Source organism: Barbus barbus, assembly GCF_936440315.1.
Source record: "Barbus barbus genome assembly, chromosome: 4".
Taxonomy (NCBI): Eukaryota; Metazoa; Chordata; class Actinopteri; order Cypriniformes; family Cyprinidae; genus Barbus; species Barbus barbus.
The window spans coordinates 39,119,021-39,138,415 of NC_136732.1; the positions used below are offsets into that span (position 1 = coordinate 39,119,021).

The 19,395-nt window shown below is 39.1% G+C and overlaps 1 protein-coding gene across 4 annotated transcripts in view; it reads right to left on the reverse strand.

Moving 5' to 3' along the window:
• Positions 1-554: 554 nt before the first annotated feature.
• Positions 555-19,395, reverse strand: part of LOC306863126 (myosin-9-like) — a 49,445-nt gene continuing 30,604 nt past the window's right edge. For all 4 annotated transcript variants that reach the window (XM_079406323.1, XM_079406321.1, XM_079406324.1 and 1 more), the window contains 26 exons: positions 17,070-17,257; positions 15,530-15,651; positions 15,325-15,394; positions 14,679-14,839; positions 13,873-13,981; positions 13,655-13,786; positions 13,350-13,556; positions 13,128-13,265; positions 12,925-13,048; positions 12,267-12,438; positions 11,957-12,169; positions 11,522-11,666; positions 11,231-11,437; positions 10,158-10,262; positions 9,919-10,071; positions 7,498-7,746; positions 6,400-6,612; positions 6,106-6,318; positions 4,753-4,914; positions 4,447-4,575; positions 4,283-4,371; positions 3,153-3,276; positions 2,861-3,069; positions 2,266-2,374; positions 2,009-2,181; positions 555-1,840 (listed from right to left, as the gene is read on the reverse strand). In XM_079406323.1, coding sequence (XP_079262449.1) covers positions 1,732-1,840; positions 2,009-2,181; positions 2,266-2,374; positions 2,861-3,069; positions 3,153-3,276; positions 4,283-4,371; positions 4,447-4,575; positions 4,753-4,914; positions 6,106-6,318; positions 6,400-6,612; positions 7,498-7,746; positions 9,919-10,071; positions 10,158-10,262; positions 11,231-11,437; positions 11,522-11,666; positions 11,957-12,169; positions 12,267-12,438; positions 12,925-13,048; positions 13,128-13,265; positions 13,350-13,556; positions 13,655-13,786; positions 13,873-13,981; positions 14,679-14,839; positions 15,325-15,394; positions 15,530-15,651; positions 17,070-17,257 — 4,025 coding nt within the window. In that variant the 3' untranslated portion in view covers positions 555-1,731. The remainder of the gene's footprint in view (positions 1,841-2,008; positions 2,182-2,265; positions 2,375-2,860; positions 3,070-3,152; positions 3,277-4,282; positions 4,372-4,446; positions 4,576-4,752; positions 4,915-6,105; positions 6,319-6,399; positions 6,613-7,497; positions 7,747-9,918; positions 10,072-10,157; positions 10,263-11,230; positions 11,438-11,521; positions 11,667-11,956; positions 12,170-12,266; positions 12,439-12,924; positions 13,049-13,127; positions 13,266-13,349; positions 13,557-13,654; positions 13,787-13,872; positions 13,982-14,678; positions 14,840-15,324; positions 15,395-15,529; positions 15,652-17,069; positions 17,258-19,395) is intronic.

Genomic DNA, 19,395 nt, shown 5'->3' on the forward strand with positions numbered 1-19,395 from the left:
GGAAAAAGTTTTAATCTGCAGTGATGCGCAGGATTCCTTCTAAATAATAAAAGAGAGCTTTTGGATTTCAGAAACATTCTCAATATTTGGGAAAGACGTTCGTCGGTGAACGAGATGCTGATAAACCACGTGTATTAAAGCTAGTTTCCACTTATAATCGACCCCCGGTTTCACAGACAAGACTTAAGCCTAGTCCTAGACTAAAATGAGCTGTTTCAGCTTAAAGAAACTTGCACTGACTGTGCCTTTGTTTTGTCTCATGCACCCCAGTTTTTGTCTAAGGGATGTTTATGAAACTTAATTGAACTCTGGCCTAATCCTAGCTTAGTCTAAGCCCCGTCTGTGAAACCAGGCCTGGGTGATGTCTTTTACTGGTTTAATGTTAAAAACTAATTATTTTATAGGACTAAACGCTAAATAGTTGAAAGCAGTGGGGTCATTTTGGCACAGGCCATTGTTAGGCTACTTTTGTTTGTAACTGTAACTAAAGTTAGAAAACCAGGACAAAAAAAAGAAGACAAGAACAAGATCAAGCCAAGAGCTCATACACTTGCTAAAGGGGTTTTGAAAAAGCCATTTTATTGCATCATTATACCAACGATTTATGACAAATCTCTCCAGATATCATTAAGGAGTCGCACAGACAGTGAACATAAGACAACATCACAAAGTCATTATTGGGAGACGATGAGAATGAGAGAGAGAAATGCTCTATCTATCCATACATAATCAATAATAGTACATTTCTCTCACTTCCCAGCAGTGTGAGCGAAAAAAGCAGAAACCGAGCACGAGCTTCCAGGAGGGAGATCGCTATCAAAGCCATTCTCCTTAGTTCTTTCAGAGAATGTAGATCATTGAATAATCAAATATATCTCAGAGTGTTAAACGCGATCAGAAGTAGCCATGGAAGTGTCCCCGTGCTCAGCGTTTACAGTGTGTGCGTGAGAGAAACCTTAACCCACCACCAGTCATGCCCTGAACATTAATAAAGACACATATACTTAAAGGAAAAGAGGAATATCCAAATAGATTTAAGGCGATAGTGCATAGTGCCATGTCTAAATGAGCCTACTCGAGCTGCTGCAACAGTGCGATAAACACCTCCGTTTTATTGCTCAAAACAAACGGCCTTTCCCCATTTCATGTGCATATACGGTGGCGTGAAAATCTGTAATATGTTTGGTGCTGGATTGATTTACTAAATGCCTTATTCCTGTGTAAAGCCCAAAAGCGTGACTGTAATTATCATCACAATCTTTTATTTACCAGCAGAGGTGCAAGAGAGGAGCGCTATGTTCATCCGTTATACCATTATAAAAACTTATGAATAAAATACAGTTTTGTTGAAAGCAATTTTGCTTTGGTCCCCTTCAATAAGGTCTCTTCTTCACCATTTTTTAATCCTTTTACTTCAGTTAGAAAAATAGATCCGGAATCAGGACTACAATGACGGAATGCTTCCTTACAAAAATATCATTACGTTCTTTTTCTATTCTAGACAATGACATGAAAACAAATTTGGTCCTCTGTGCGAGTGAAGCTGTCGTGTGTGTGATTGTCAGGAGAACCACCGTGTGCATGAATACACTATGGCACTAAAATAAGAACAAAAAAAAACAAAAATCGACGAAGTATCTCTGAGTTTTCGTGGAGGTTGTCGTCTGAGACTTGTGTGTGTGTGTGTGTGTGTGTGTGTGTTTGCGAGGGAACGCTGCGGTTCAGCTTCTTTCACTCGGGTTTGGGTTCGGGGGTTTCGGTCTTGGCCTCCGGGTCGTCGTCGCTCTCGATTCCCGAGCGGCTGACGATGCGGCGCATGGTGAAGGGCAGATCGCCACGTCTGGACAAAAGACACGTTTCAATGTCAGACATGCATTTGATCACATGCAGGCCTCAGTAAGACAACATACTTTAATTTCTGCTTCCCTTGATTAATCAGACTTGTAGAAAAACGGAATAATAATAGCATGTTATTGTGCAGCGTGCGTGACGGCGTGTTTTGACGCACCTGAGTTTGCTCTTCAGGCTGTTGACCTCTCGGTTCATGGCGTCGGCAGACTCGGTGGCGTCCTCCAGCTCGCGCTGTAGTTTCCTGCGGTTGGCGTTTGCTCTCTGCGCCTCCTCCTCGGTCTCCTCCAGCTGCCGCTTCAGCTGCTTCATGCGGCTGTTCAGCTTCTCAGACTGCAGCCAATCACAAACAACCGTTAACCTCACTGAACTTTAACCTGAAGCGGTGTGACTGACAGGGTTTGTAGTGAGCATCACCTGATCTTTAAACTGCTCCGTGTTGCGTCTCTCGTCGTCCACCTGCAGGATCACCTCCTTCAGCCTCTTCTCCGTACGACGCACCAGTTTTGAGGCCTGCTGGCGCTCTCTGAACACAAACATCATTTATTACTTTGAGCTTTTCCCTACTGTTAGAAACAGATGAATTATTGTTGTACATTCTTATTAGTAGACCTAAATGTTGATGGTAAAATAAAAAAAGTTTTTACATTTCCCTGTAATTTTCTTTTATCAAGTTATTTTCTAATGTATTATTTATTGTATATATTCTGAATTGTAAAACATATCTTGTATGGCAAGTAATCTAAAACATTTCTGTCTATGTATTAATAAACAGATGAATTATTAATTGTATACATTCTTATTTTTAGACCTAAATGTACAAATTAGTAGGTCATTGATGTCCGTTTAATCTGAAATTAAAAAGAAAAGTTTCTATTTTAATTATGTCACTGTAAATTATTATTATATTATTTTATTATATTATTACAACAAAATGCATATAGCATGGTAAACAGTCTGTAAATGCTATGTATGTCTGTATGTTTCTATGTAAATGTAAATGCTGCTGTACTTGGTCTCGACGTCGAGCTGCTCCTCCAGCTGGCCGATCTTAGCCTCCAGGGCGGTGATGGTGGCCTTGTATTTGCTCTTGACGGTTCCCTCCAGCTCGGCGAGTTTGAGCTTCAGCTCCTTGTTCTGGCGCTCCATCTGCGAGCGCGCTCCCTCCAGCCGCTGGGAGGTGCTGCGCTCCGCCGTCAGCTCCACGTTTATCTGGTCCGTCTGCGGAGAGAGCGGATAGAGACAGCGGTGAGCGTGCTGTGGGCATCAGACGCCAGCGGCGGGACGGTCTGAGCGCGACGCACCTGCAGCAGGGCTCTCTTGAGCCGGTCGTTCACCAGCTCCGTGTTGTTCTGCTCCTCCTCCAGCTCCTCCTCCAGCTGAGCGATCCGCGCCTCCAGACGCCTCCTCTCCTCCGAGCCCAGAGAGCTGAGCACACAAACACAAAGGATTATGGGCCATTTGAACAGATGAAAAGGGTTATGGTTGTTAAATAAAAAAAATACAGGAAAAAAAAAAAAAAAAACTGAAATATTGAGAAATATTACAATTTAAAATAACAGTTTTGTATTTTAATATTCTTCAAAACCTACATTTCACTGCTGGTTATACCCTGCATAATTGTGTGTGAGACAAATAAAAATCTTGAATCTTGAAAATATAATTTATTCCTGTGATCAAAGCTGAATTCAGAGTGACATGATCATTCAGAAATCATTCTAATATGCTGATTTATCATCAATTTTGGAAATAATTGTGCTGCTTAATATCTTTTGGAACCTGTGATACTTTTTTCAGGATTCTTTGATGAATAAAAAGTAAAAAAGAACAGCATTTATTCAAAATAGAAATCTTTTCTTACAATATAAGGCTTTACTATCATTTTTAATCAATTTAACACATTCTTACTGAATAAAAGTATTAATTTCTTTAACAAAAAACACTGATGAACAACTTTTGAATGGCAGTGTATGCCACAAATCAATCAATTAATAAAATAGGAGTGCAAATAAAAATAGGGTTATCAATTTATTTATTTGTACATTTTATTTACAAATAGATTAAAAATCTATTTTTCATAAGAATGGAAGATTTCCTTGTAGTATTTGTAGCTTTTTGTTTAGATTAAAAAACCTAAATAACTATCAAAACCTGGACTATTGTTTTCTTCCATTTACATTTCTTTAAAAAATTATTATTATTATTTTTTTTTTTAAGTTTTTTGGTTAGACAAAACAGCTTTCCATAAAAATAATAAAATGAAAGGGCAAACAAAAATAGGGTTTTCCATACATTTTTCATTTTAATTTACAATGTCAAAATATTCTTAATAACAATGGAAGATTTTGTTTGCAGTATTTTAACAGCACTGCTTATTTGGTCTAATAAAATGTGTCTATAATGATCGCCGTCAGACGTGTGAATGTTTGCTCACCCTTTAGCGGCCTGGTTGTTGAGCTCATCCTGCAGCTCGTCTCGCTCCTGCTGTGCTTGTCTCTTGGCTCGCTCTGCGGCCGCCAGTTCCTGCATTCAGACAGATGTCAGACAGGAACAGCAGGAGGTTCAGGACTATGAGGACAGACAGAGACACACACTGACCTCCTGCAGCTGGATCATCTCGGCCTCCATGCTCTTCACCTTCTTCTCGTTCTCTTTGCTCTGAGCCAGGATCTCCTCGCGGGACACACGCGTGTCCTCCAGCTCCCGCAGCAGGTCCTTCATCTGAGCCTGAAACAACCGCACGTTTGTTCCTTACATGGATTTTTTAGGATTATTTATTTAATGATTGTTGAACATTTCATTTGCCTTGCTTAAAAAGTATTTTTCTGCTTTAGATGCTGTTGATGGTTGTTAATCCAGGGCCGTCAGAACTGATTTTATGATGGTAATGTTGTAAAGACGAACCTGCACTTTCTTGAGCTGTTTGAGAGCCTCGTCACGGTTCTTGTTGGCCTGGTCTATGGCAGCCTCCAGCTCCTTCAGGTCCAGCTCCATCTTCTTACGTGCCGCCATCGCTACTGTGCGCTGTTTACGCTCGTCCTCCAGCTCCATCTCCATCTCACGCACCTGACCGCAAACACACCACAGAACTAATCCATACTGAGAATCATCAACAATCAATTCCATTATCAATTAATCAAGTCTGGGCAGTATATGTATGTGAAATAAAATGCCTAATTCATTGCTTATTTACACGATTAAACGGATGTAGAAACATTTTAAGATGAAAACTAAAAACAACATGTATATACACATACATATATATATATAAATAAAAAATAATCAATTTTTTATTTCCTTGATAATCAGACAAACACATAAAAAGCTAAAAAAATATATTTATTTTTATAAATAATAATAAAAAAGGGTTGGTTTGACTACAAACACACATATTTGAAAAAATGTCATTCTAAGATTTTTTTAAAGGATTAAAATTAGTTTTAAAAAGAGTTTTTACCCAGAACACCGGATTAAAAAAAAAAGTTCAAGATAAAAATTACTTTCCTAAGACTAAAATAAATTGAAATATTTGTATATATGATAATTAATCAATTCGGAGTTAATTATATCTTTTAAATTAAAAACAAAACAAAAAAATGCACAATTTAAAAAAAAAAGCTTGGTTTTAGATTTTACACTTAATTTGAATTCAGTTTTGATTAAAATGCAAATGAAGCGCATTTCTCTCTGTAACCAGATGCCCTTGTGATCTATTATAGTACTGCTTGAAATCTTCAGATAATCATTATATACTGCATGCTATTAAAATATAAAAAACTGTTTCTTTATGCACTGCAAACATTTACCAAAATGTATATTGAGATTTTTAACATATGACTCTCTCTTTAACATTTAACTCATTATTTAACTGAATTGCCAAAATATATTTTTTTTTACACAAAACTGCATTAAAACAATTTTGTGTTAAATTGCTTTTATTTCAGAAATGATAACTGGGCGCTACTCACTAAATCAAACATGCACATGATTTAGCATATGAAAAACTAGAAAAATGAAAAAATTGATTAATCTGATGTATATATAAAATTAATATAAAATAAAAAAAAAAAAACTTTTAATGATAAAAACCTAAAGAACAACAAAAAAACATTCATTTTTAAATAACACACACATACACATATATACATATACAGTATATATGTGTGTAGGTAATATTTAACAGATTTATTGATTATAAAAATGAACATTAGCTGTGGCCCTAAAATAAATACAATGCATCATATGGTTTCTTGGCACCTGTTTGATCAGCTGTCTCTTCTTCTCCTCTCCCAGCTCATCTCGTCCCTGCAGGTCTCGCTCGTACTGCGCTTTCATGGCCTGCATGTTGACCTCCAGCCGCAGTTTTGCGTCTTCGGTGGCCTGCAGCTCGTCCTCTAGCTCCTCCAGCTGTGTCTTCATCTCCTCCAGCTGCTGCTCCATTGTGCGCTTCGACTTCTCCAGATCGTGAACCTGAGAGAGAACCAGAATAAGTGTCAGATTTCCACCGATCGACCGATAATCGAGGTCTTTGATGACTCAAAAGCCTCTTACACTCTTGCCCACGTCGTCTTTAGAGGACACCAGGTCCTCCATCTCAGCGCGCAGCAGTTTGTTGGTTCGGTCCAGCTCGTTCTTCAGGTCGCTGAAGGTTTCCAGCTCACGGGCCAGCGCTAACACGCGCGTCTCTTTCTCACGAGCCTCAGCCTCGGCGCGGTCGCGCTCCTCAGCGTAACGGGCAGAGATGGACTTCTCCTCAGCCAGCATCTGAAAACAGCAGCACGTCAGGAGTTGAGCAAAGCATTTTTACTTATATTCATATATTACTGTTTTAGAGTCTGATGGTTGTGCGCAGAAATGCGGAAAACTGCTTATATTCATTTGTCGTGGTTCGCCTAAATCAGCGGCTCTCAACATTTTTGACTCGACAAAAATAACCACTTTTCCATTCATTCCTGATTTACTTGAAGGGTTACTACTCACAACATCTGATAAAATATTTAAAAATTACATTTCTAAAACAAAAATGAATAGAAATATTTTTAAATTAGAAAAAAAACAATTTAAAAAAAGTTTTGGTATATCTAGAAAAAAATAAAAAAAACGTGTATGCATGCATATATATATATATATATTTTTTTTTTTTTTTTTTTTCTAGGATTGTTAAAAATAGTTCTTACTCCCCATACCCAAGAAAGCGAAAAATTAAGGATAAAAAAAATTAATAAATAAGTGTTACTCACAACCCCTGGAAAAAAAAATTATAAAAAAATGACATCCCAAAAATGAAAATGACTAAAAATAAAATAAATAGAAATGTTCCAAATTGTTTTTTTTAAAGAAGCTCAGCATAAAAAAACAGAGCAAAAAAAAATTATATATTCTTAGCATTTATATTAAAATGCTTTTTTTTTTTTTTCCCAAATATTTTTTTACTCACAATTTCTACCAGATGAGAACTAGACCTCTCCATGTGTAGAAATCACACACTATGAGGCTTCCTTATATATCCAGGTTTTCCAAGACAAAAAATAAATCACAATAAGAAATATCTTTTTAGCTGATTTTGATACTTTGATATATTTTCAGTCACTGCTCGAGAATCGCTGGTCTAAGAATCAAACCCATCCTGATCCCGGCTTTCATTCTCACCTGGTCGAACTTCTTCTGCTTCTTCTCCAGGTTGGAGACGATCTGTCTCAGATGGTCCTGGTCCACCAGCATGTCGTCCAGCTCCTGCTGCAGGCGCGTCTTGGTCTTGTCCAGCTTGTCGAAGGCGGCATTCCTCTCGTCCAGACGCAGCGTTACTGCCTCCAGGTCGCGCTGGACGCGCTTCTTCGTTTCTTCGGTGCTCTCCAGAAAACCGGTCTCCTGCTCCATCTTCTTCTTCATGTCAGCCAGCTGCAGCAGAACAGACAGACAAACCTTTTTTAGACATCTATTGCTGCGATCAAAATAGCTACTTGTTTAATTTTCACAGTATGCATACTGAACTGGCAAAAGATTTTACACTTAATTTGAATTCAGTTTTGATTAAAATGCAAATGAAGCGTATTTCTCTCTGTAACCAGATGCCCTTGTGATCTATTATAGTACTGCTTGAAATCTTCAGATAATCATTATATACTGCATGCTATTAAAATATAAAAAACTGTTTCTTTATGCACTGCAAACATTTACCAAAATGTATATTGAGATTTATAACATATGACTCTTTAATATTTAACTGAATTGCCAAAAGTTGAGTTTTTTACACAAAACTGCATTAAAACACAATTTTGTGTTAAATTGCTTTCTATTTCTGAAATGATAACTGGGCGCTACTCACTAAATCAAACATGCACATGATTTAGCACAGCCCTGCTTGAAATCTTTAATGTTACATCCTGCATATTATTTAACATGCTTTTAAAATGAAAATAATAAATAAATAATAGCATGCACTATGAAGTATATACTTAACCGTATGCAAAATTATAGCATTTAAAAATATTTATTTTTGAAATACTACAAACTATAAAATAAAAGAACTTAAGTAACTATAAGAAATAAGTTACATAAGAAACTAAAATAAGTCATTAATAATAACAATAAAGATACAATTATATAGAATAATTAAACAATATTCTATACAGAACAAAAAACATCCAGAAAAACGCATTTAAAAAAAGTTATGAATTGATTTGCATTTTAATGAGTCAAATAAGTATTTGACCCCTTCGCAAAACATGACTTAGTACTTGGTGGCAAAACCCTTGTTGGCAATCACAGAGGTCAGAAGTTTCTTGTAGTTGACCACCAGGTTTGCACACATCTCAGGAGGGATTTTGTCCCACTGCTCTTTGCAGATCCTCTCCGAGTCATTAAGGTTTCGAGGCTGACGTTTGGCAGCTCGAACCTTCAGCTCCCTCCACAGATTTTCTATGGGATTAAGGTCTGGAGACTGGCTAGGCCACTCCAGGACCTTAATGTGCTTCTTTTTGAGCCACTCCTTTGTTGCTTTGGCCGTGTGTTTTGGGTCATTGTCATGCTGGAACACCCATCCACGACCCATTATCAATGCCCTGGCCGGCTTCAATACCCTGGCGGTACATGACCCCGTCCATCGGCTCTTTGATGCGGTGCAGTTGTCCTGTCCCCTTAGCAGAAAAACACCCCCAGAGCATTATGTTTCCACCTCCGTGTTTGACGGTGGGGATGGTGTTCTTGGGGTCACAGGCAGCATTCCTCCTCCTCCAAACACGGTGAGGTAAGTTGATGCCAAAGAGCTGGATTTTGGTCTCATCTGACCACAACACTTTCACCCAGTTCTCCTCTGAATAATTGGCAAACATCAGACGGGTCTATACATGTGCTTTCTTGAGGAAGGGGACCTTGAGGGCGCTGCAGGATTTCAGTCCTTCACGGCGTAGTGTGTTACCAATTGTTTTCTTGATGACTATGGTCCCAGCTGCCTTGAGATCATTGACAAGATCCTCCCGTGTAGTTCTGGGCTGATTCCTCACCGCTCTCATGATCTTTGAAACTCCACGAGGTGAGATCTTGCATGGAGCCCCAGACCGAGGGAGATTGACAGTTATTTTGTGTTTCTTCCATTAGCGAATAAATCGCACCAACTGTTGTCACCTTCTCACCAAACTGCTTGGCGATGGTCTTGTAGCTCATTCCAGCCTTGTGTAGGTCTACAATCTTGTTCCTGATATCCTTGGACAGCTCTTTGGTCTTGGCCATGGTGGAGAGTTTGGTGCTTCTGTGGACTAGTGTCTTTTATAGAGGTAACAAATTGAGATTAGGAGCACTCCCTTTAAGAGAGTGCTTCTAATCTCAGCTCCTTACCTGTATAAAAGACACCTGGGAGCCAGAAATCTTGCTGATTGATAGGGGATCAAATACTTATTTGACTCATTAAAACGCCAGACGTAGTAGTTCATCTGGGTACTTTTTGCCTACACTTTTATGAATCCTTTGAATTGGGACACACTTCTTTTGTCAACTACTGTTTTTCGCCTACTATATAGTAGAGAAGTGTGTGATTTCAGACACCGCCCAGGTTTTCTCTGTGTCTGTGTTTACCTGCGTCTGCATGGTGCTCATCTGTTTCTCCAGGTTCCTCTTGGCCTCCTCCTCCTCCTCCAGCTGCTCCTTCAGGCTGTTCTGCTCGTCCTCCAGCTGCCGCAGACGCGTGTTCAGCGCCAGCTTCTGCCGCGTCTCCTCCTGCAGCACTTCCTGCGAGGAGACATTGTGGGTTTAAAGAGTGTGTGAGATGCAGAGACCTGCAGAAATCCCATAATGCCGCGGGCCGTCGTACGTACCTGCACATCCTGCAGCTGCGACTCCACAGATGAGCAGTCCTTCGTCGCTTTGATGGACTTCCCTTCGGCTTCGCTCAGCAGACTGTTGACGTTATCCAGCTCGGCCTGAAGGGGAAACAGAAGCGTTTACATCATGCAAAATGCCTTCATTACACCAAAAAATGAGCAAATAATTACAGGAATCACTTGGATGTGCACTTTGGATGGGATAAATGCAGAGCACAAATTCTGAGTACGGGTTACCATACTTGGTCACATGTCACGTCACTTTCACTTCAATAGGATTTCACCTGGTCTTGACACAACACAGTTTAACCCTGCATTATTCTGTGGCTATTTTGGAGGGAAATGTGTGTTTTATTTTTACCAAATTCTGTTTTCCCATTAATTTTCTGAATTCCATTTTAATAGTTTCATTACATTTTCTCTGATTAACTGATTTAAATAAATAATTGAATGAGTTTTTTTCACTTTTTATTTTTTTCTGGTAAATATTCCAAAAATAATGTTTAAATAATAATTTACTAACTATCATTAGGCCTAGATTAAGTAATATATTTCTGTCACAGTTTATAATAGTTAAACCTAACTCTTATTTTGACGGGTTGCCGTGAAGACCTAAACGTTTCTGTTTGTGTATGATGTGATAGTTTTTCTCAAAAGAAACTGTAAAACGCTCATGAAGGGACCCTCAGAGCAGCTCTGGAGATTATGTTTGTGTGTTCATGTACATTGAGGCAGAAAACACAGCGAGCGAAATCGCACGTCTGCACCATTCATCCATACAGAGACACGCAGAACATGCAGGATTTATATTTAAATAGAATTTTTGTAGCTTAATATTTACAGATACTAGTCCATATCGCGTTTTGATTCAAGCTGATTTATTTATCTGAAATTTGACAAATTCCGCAATATACAGTAAATTCCGTTTTCATGAATGGATTCCAAGATTCCGTCTGCGTTTTCCATATCGCGGAAATCATAGGGCCCTAGGTTACTAGGCAGTTGCTAGGATATGCTGGGACTACCTAGCAGTTCAATGTGTGTGCCACTCCAGTGGTTATACACACCTGAACCTTGGCGACCTTCTCGGCCAGTTCGATCCGCTGCCGTTCGCTCTCGGCGTGTTTGACCTGCAGCTCCTGCACCTGCGTCTCAGCTTTCTTCCTGCGGTGCTCGGACTCTCCTTTGCCCTGCATGAGTGTCTGCAGCTCGATCTGCAGCTCGTTCTTCTCCGACTCCAGAGCCTGTTTGGTCTTTTCCACCGAGACCTTATTCTGAGAAAAGAGATGGAAAAGGATTCAGAGTGAAGAACCTAGATCACACAACTGACACCGATGCTTGTTTTGCGTGTGTCTTACCCGCTTGACCTGCTCCAGCTGCTCGTTGAGCTCGTCGAAGGCTTGACCGTGTTTCTGTCTCATCTCCATCACCACCTGCTCGTGAACTTTAGCCTCATCCTCCAGAGTCTTCTTCAGATGAGACACTTCAGTCTCACGCTTCGTCCTGCAGGAAACACCAGGTGAAATATTTAGCCAGTGGGGTTGCACAATAAACATTTCATCTCATATTGCTGCTGTTGAAATCTCCAGGCAAAAGCAACAGATCAACGAATCTTTACAAGAACAATCCAAATATATATTAAAAAAATGCCTTTGAACCTGGACATTGCATGTCTTGTACACATTATCATTTTGTAACACTGAAAACTTGAAATGTGCACAAAAATGGTGGAAATGATGCAAACATGAAAATGAAATAAACCTGATAACCATTGTGCATTATACTCAACACACCTGAGCTCCTGCTGCGCGGCGGTGGAGTCGAGTGTGTCCTCCAGCTCGGTCTTCAGCGCCTCCAGCTCCTCTCCCAGGTCTCGGCGGTGTTTCTCAGCTTTGGCTCGAGCCGCTCGCTCCAGCTCCAGATCCTCCTGAAGTTCACTCAGCTGAGCCTCCAGCTCACGGATCTTCTTCTGTGCCAGATTCTTCTGAGCCGCTTCCTCCTCGATCCTGGTGGGAAACCACAGTCACTTATCAGCTCTAATCCGTCAGATGGATTAGCAAAGCAATGACACTTGCTTGTGCCTGGCCACCGTGTGCGTCTCACCTGGCCAGCGCCTCCTGAAGCTCCTCTTCCTTCTTGGCGAGTTGCGCGCGCAGTTCAGCGATCTGAGCCTGCAGCTCGGCAATCTGATCTGTCAGCTCCGTGGAGTCGCCCTCCAGCTTCCTGCGGTTCTTTTCCAGCTCCTGGCGCTGCTTCTCCTCACGCCGCAGACGGTCTAGCATATGTATTATTTATGCATAATTTAGAATATATAGTTTATGTAAGATGTCGCATTATATTTATAATTTGCAATATATACTTGCATAATAAATAAACATGATCATAATCATGACATTTTGCATTAATTTGAGATTTTATGCTATATTTTACACATTTTAAATTAATGAGATGAATTATATTATGCAATATTTCACAAATATTATGCTACATTTTACATGAAATTTATACTATGAATCATATATTATATACATATGAATTATAAATCACACTCCATTTCACATTAATTATACCTTATAAATGATATATATTACGTATTATAATACATATTATATATCATGCTATATTTATATGATATATTTTAGGTTGAATATTCCTAATTTGTAACCTCACTTCGGATAAAAGCATCTGCTGAATAAATAAATGTAAATGTCCAATATATAATGATGATTTTATTGACGCTATAAACAGCATCTGAACTCACCCTCCAGGTCGGTGATCATGGCCTCATGTTTGTTCTTGAGTTTCTGCAGGCTCTTGGACTTCTCCTCCTCCTCAGCCAGGTTTGTGGTGAACTCAGAGATTCGTTCTTCCATAAGTTTCTTCTCCTGCACAACCAGACTAAGAGTGAGAAAAACAGCCAGCGTTTCACACACAGAGTCTGAACAATGGCATCTGCTGACAGACCTTGGACAGCTTGTTGTTCTGGTCGTCCAGCACCATCACCTCCTCTTCGGTTTTCTTGAGTTTGGCCTCCATCGTGACCTTCTCCAGCTGCAGCTTCTGCCGTGCGCCCTCCTCCTCGTCCAGCTGCTGCTCCAGATCCTGTTGGACAAAACACAGATATTCCTCTTTCAACAAATCACAGAGATGCACCCGAGCTCATTTCTGAAAGCAAACTCTCTTTACCGCAATGTTCTGCTGCATCTTCTTCTTCTCCACCTGCAGATGATTGGCTCGCTCCTCCTCTTCCTCCACTCGGGCCTCCAGGTCGTGCAGGATCTCCTCCAGCTCCTGTTTCTTGGCCACCAGGCGGTTCCTCATCTCGTCGGCCTCAGCGCACAGATCCATCTCCGCCTGCAGCTGCTCCTGAAGAGCCTGTTTCTCCGCGTTCAGCTAAAAAGAAAGATCACAACATTTACATTCCCTCTGAAACTGCACTGTGTCTTATAGTACCATTTCAAATATACCAGTATCCTGTGACTGTTTCACACCTGCTGTTGTTTGACCGCCATCTCCTGCATCTGCTGTTCAGCCACTATCTGCTTCTCCCGAACCTTGTTGAGCTCCTCGTCTTTGGCCTGCATTTCCTCTTCCTGTCGGCTGACCTGCAGCAGCGGCTTCACCTGAAACACACACCCACACACGGCATCAGTGTAAAACACACATCAAGCCTGGCAGCACATTTGAACATGTCTGTGTTTGTAGAAACCTTGGTGAAGAGTCTCCACCACTGCCAGTTCCTGAGCTTCAGGTAGGCAGAGCAGTTCCTCTGGATCACTCTCATGGCCGTCAGCTGCTGCTGCCTCTTAGCAAACGCCCTGCATGACAAACACACACCGTTAAACACCACAACATCAATATTGGCGATTTGTAAATTGTAGTTCAAGTGTATAAGGTCTAAATGCTAGAAACCACCCGGAATGCCATAGCAACTGCCTACCAACTCCATAGCAACACCCTGCAACTACCCAAAACATTTTAGAAATTCTGTAGGAACATCCCCTCAACCTGATACCAACTGCCTCTGACTATCAATAACACTCAGAGAATAATTTTGTTATTGCACAGTGCACGTTCTGTTCTCAAATTTGAGTAAATATTGTGTAAATAATTGCTCATTAAAGTTTAGCAGTTTTTTCCCTTTCATTTGTTTTATTAAAATACCTTCAAAATTATATATGATTTGTTGGAATCAGACAAAAAAAAATGACTGAGCAACAGCCGTTTGAAGGCGATAGAGTCAGCAGAGTTGATTCTGAGAAAAATCATCTTAAAGTCAAACAATGTTGCATATTTGCCTCCAATTTTTTCTTAATAATAATAACTACATTATTAAATCACAATATTTATATTTATTTAGAAATCAGGGCAGCCGATGGCCGATATATGATGGTGATTTTTGGGTCTGATATTTTTGGCCGTTTGGTCGATCCACCCAGAGTTTGAGTAAATGTTTATTGCAGGGTACAAGATAGTAGCAGTAGTAGCCGCATAATATGATGTTGTAACGCTCACTTGCGTGCGACGTATCCACGGCACCAGGCCTGGAAGTTGATGATGACATCAGTGATTTTCATATCACGTTCCTCCTCCAGGTGAGCCAGAACTCCAGCACGGAAAAACACTTTACTCTGTCCAATACGGAACAGGTTGGGATCCAGCTCCAGTGCTTTGATCTGAGACACAGATGAAGAGCTTAAAACAGGGATTCACAAATGTGTTTGGTCTGCCAAACCACTTTGACCCAGATATTTACTAGAAGCCCTCCTGAAGTTAATATTTCAATAATTTAGCAACACATTCATGTTCATGTTCTCTAATGTCAGTTAATGGTCAAATTGCATGCAGGTAAACAAATAAGATATTGAACAAAAGATTATAAATATTCTAAATCAAAACAAATGATTTTAAAATATAAACAAATACAAAAAAAAAAAAACACTAGAAAATATTTATAAATATTCTAAATTAAAATAAACCATTTTAGAGTTTTACTTTATATTTAAAAAATATTTATTCATTTTCATTTTATTATTTGATTCATTTTCCATCAACTTCCCTCATGAACCACCAGGCGTTTATGAACCCCAGTTTGGAAAATGACTAAAGTAACACTGGGCGACACTAAACCAGTTCGTTTAAACTGTAAAATTGGGCTCACCATCAGCACACAAGCCTGTTTACCATCCATGAAGCCTTTGGGAATGGAGTTGGGCGTGAGGATTTCATACCTGTGCAAAAACACAAACCACGGTTAACATCAGTGAAAACAATCAGGTTCAATCAGTAAGAAATACATTCGATTCAAATCCCAAGAGAATAAGATTCTTAAAAAGGAGTTTGTTCGGAGAAAGTTCCTCCGATACCTCTGTCTGAACTCCTGGAAGACGATGCGGTTGGGGAATCCCTGTCTGCAGATACGGATTCCCTCCAGCACACCGTTACACCGGAGCTGATCCAGAACCAGATGAGGGTCCAACTTACCCGCCTGAGATGGACAGAGACACAAAATGCAAAGGCTTACGATGAATTCAGCCCAAAGTAAACTTCGTTTTTTACGAGTACACAAAAGTACGCATGCAGTGCACGCAAGTAAATTTCAATCAATCCAGTCATTTTAACCTGCATATTCTGTGTTTTATACATCGATACGACGATGTATCGTCACTTTGTATCGCAGCATGTGGACCGCGCTTAATTTGAATTCAAGAACAGTGTTTAAAACGAAGAAGAAAAGTGCAAGGATTCTAAAAAAATAGAGTATACCTGATATAAAGAGACGTAATCCCCGAAACAGAACTACACACATGCACTCTTCTCAGTGTGTTACTTATTTTTGTCAACCTGGCAACCATGAGTACACGCTCTCTCTCCACTGTGAATAAAAGCGCTGGCTTTCTGAAAACACCGGTTAGCTTGCGGTTTAGCGATATTCACTTCCGTATTCTATTCTCAGAAAAGTCTAATTCATCAAGTGTTCATTTACGAGAGAGAGAGAGAGAGAGGCTGTGTATGTATCAATTATCTTGCCGCATTTCTCTATTAACAGTGAAGCTGCGGCTTTAGAAACAATGATGAGAAAGATAATGTAGCTCTTCAGCGATCAAGCTGATTTATTGATCAAATTGTGGGGCAGCGCCGAGTAGTTTCTGTGCTGCTGAATGTCTGTGTGTGCGTGCAGCATGATCTGTGTGAGTGTCTGAATGCGTGAGATACAGTGAAGACAGCGTATTAGTTTAGAACGCTTCTAATTTTTACTTTTATTTTTTTTAAACAGAGCGTGTTAATTTGTGCAATGATAACCTACCAGCAATGTAAAGATGATTTTATTAATATACTGGAATGAGTACATTACAATATAAATTTATTAGAGCGAGTACATTATTATTTACGGCCTTAAAAACAAGATAAAAACAATCAGAATATCGTACCTGGAAACCTATGCCATTACCGATACGGTTATACTGTGGTACAGTTATGGAGGCCCTGCATAATGCAGAGGTCAACTGCCTGCTCTTCCTATAGTTAGCAATGGCCCTAGAGTATGCAGTGTTTAATACACGGTTTTACTAAATTCAGTGCAGTGCTGTATAGGGATACGTATCGTATCGTGGCTTTGCTGGTGATACACAGCACTAATATTCTGTGCACTCAACTCAATTTTAGCAGTCATTAGTTGGTCCACAATCTTTGTAGTTATCATTTTTGGTGTTAACGATAGTATAATTATCATTATAGTTACTGCTCTTGGTGTAAACGCTAATATCACTTAATAGTTGTTGTTGGTGTGAACGCTAATACAGTTATAGCTGTATATTTTTATAGTTGTTGTTATTGGTGTGGACGCTACTATAGTTATTTCTTAAGCTTCACATCATCTATTCTTGAATGGTGATCAGTTGGTACCTTTTTCTCGTGATTGGGAATGATGCAGCGGACGAAGTTGGGGTTGGTGTTTCTGAGCGTGGCCATGAGTTTGGATAGCTGCTCCTTATAGAGCTGCCCGACTGTCCGGAACATTCCCTTACGGGTCTTAAACGCACCGGGTAGCTCCGACATGCCGGCCACCTTATCCAGACCCACGATACGGTCCACTGAGAGACAGACAGACACAGAGAGACACACAGAGTCATGGCGCTGTAAGAGCTTCATTTCAGGCATGCAGTCTGGTCATGATGTGAAAACTACCCACAGTTCAGTGGGTCAAACACACGTCAGCACTGGTGACAAACCACAGACACACACGATGCTGGTGAAGAGTGAGGGAAACACACAGGAATGGATCCAACTTAGTGCAGTGCAGGTGACATGTATGTGTGTGTGTGTGTGTCTTTTTAATGTATGTGCGTGTGTGTTAAGGGTCCAAAATAAACAAATCACCTCATTCATTAAAACACAAGTTGAATTGAATGACACAGATTTCAAAACAATTATGAACAATTCATTCAGCTCGTTTCAAGAATGAGACTCAATAAGCACAAAATAAGAGTGAAAATTGTTTAAATTGATCAATGTAGGAACAGCACACTAGTACTAGTTTTTTAATCCATATTTGAATTGAAAGCTGAAATAAATTAATATTCAAATATTAGATAAAAAAATTAAACGAAAGGAACCAAATGAAGGTAGAATAACTAACCGGAAAATTATAAATAGAGACAAAAAATGAAAAAAATAAAATAAATAAATAAATATATATATACACTATGTAAGTAAATAATATATATATATATATATATATATATATATATATATAATATTTACTTACACTGGCGGTCAAAAGTTTGGGAACAGTAAGATTTTTAATGTATTTTAAATACGTTTGTAATGCTCATCAAGGCTACGTATATTTGATCAAAAATAAAAGAAAAAAGTTATATTGTGAAATATTACAATGTAAAACAACGTTCTTTACTTATTTCAATATACATTAAAAATGCAATTTATTGCTGTGATCAAAGCTGAATTTTCCAGTCTTCAGTGTCACATGATCTTCAGAAATCAGTCTAATTTACTGATGTATTATCCGTGCTGGAAACAGATGTGTTGCTTAATATTATTTTGGAACCTGTGATCCTTTTTTTAATGAATAAAAAGTAAAAAAGAACAGCATTTATTTAAAATAGAACTTGTTTCTAACATTATACACTACTGTTCAAAAGTTTGGGGTCAGTACATTTTTATTCTCTCTTTTTTTTTAAAGAAATTACTACTTTTATTCACCAAGGAGGTGTTAAATTAATAAAAAGTGATAGCATAGATTTACATTGTTAGAAATGATTTAGATTTTGAATAAATGCTGTTCTTTTCAACTTGTTAAACTCAAAGAATCCTGGGGGGGAAATTATAATGAATATTATAATGATTTCTGAAGGACCATGGAGTAACAGCTGAGGAAAATTCAGCATTGCATCACAGGAATAAATTATATTTTGAAGTATATTAAAATAAAAACCATTATTTTATATTGTAATAATATTTGCAGTATTACTGTTTTTTTTCTGTATTTTTGACCAAATAAATCAGTCTTGAAGAGCATAAGAGACTTCTTTAAAAAAAACATCTTAGTCTTACTGATCCCAAACTTTTGAGCGGTAGTGTATATACACAGAGTTAATGTACAATGCTGAAAATATTGGAAATATAACTAAAGAATTATTCATTATTTAATATAATAATAATTATTATTTTCATGGAGCAAAAATAAATATTTTTCCAGGATATAATGCTCCATTTTTTATACAGCTGCCATTGTCACGCTTAGTGAATTTTGGACCCTGTGAGTTTGTGTTTGACTGCATACTGTGGTCATGTTTCACTGGTGAGAACAGAACCAAACCCATGCAGTTTATACCCATTTCTGCAGTACCACAGACCGACAGCGGGGGCGCCAAAGCACACTATATTACACAGAGAGAAGAGACAGCAGAAATATCAGAGATATATCTCAACACCTCGGAGAAACACAGTCACGCAGGACAGCTCATGGAGATGGAGGAGGAAGAGAACATCTCGGGAGAGAGAAAAAAATCAAAGATGTCACCTGGCTCTAAATGAAGGAAAGGAAAACGCTGATAGAAATAAGCTCTTTGACAGTTCTGGACCTCTGAGAGAGACGGACATACATGAGGACATGAAACAAGGGATGGATGATGGATAGATGGATGGAGAGGAGAGGAGAAGAAACAGAGGACCAAACACCAGCAAAAGAAAACAATTCCAGTGAGTTTCC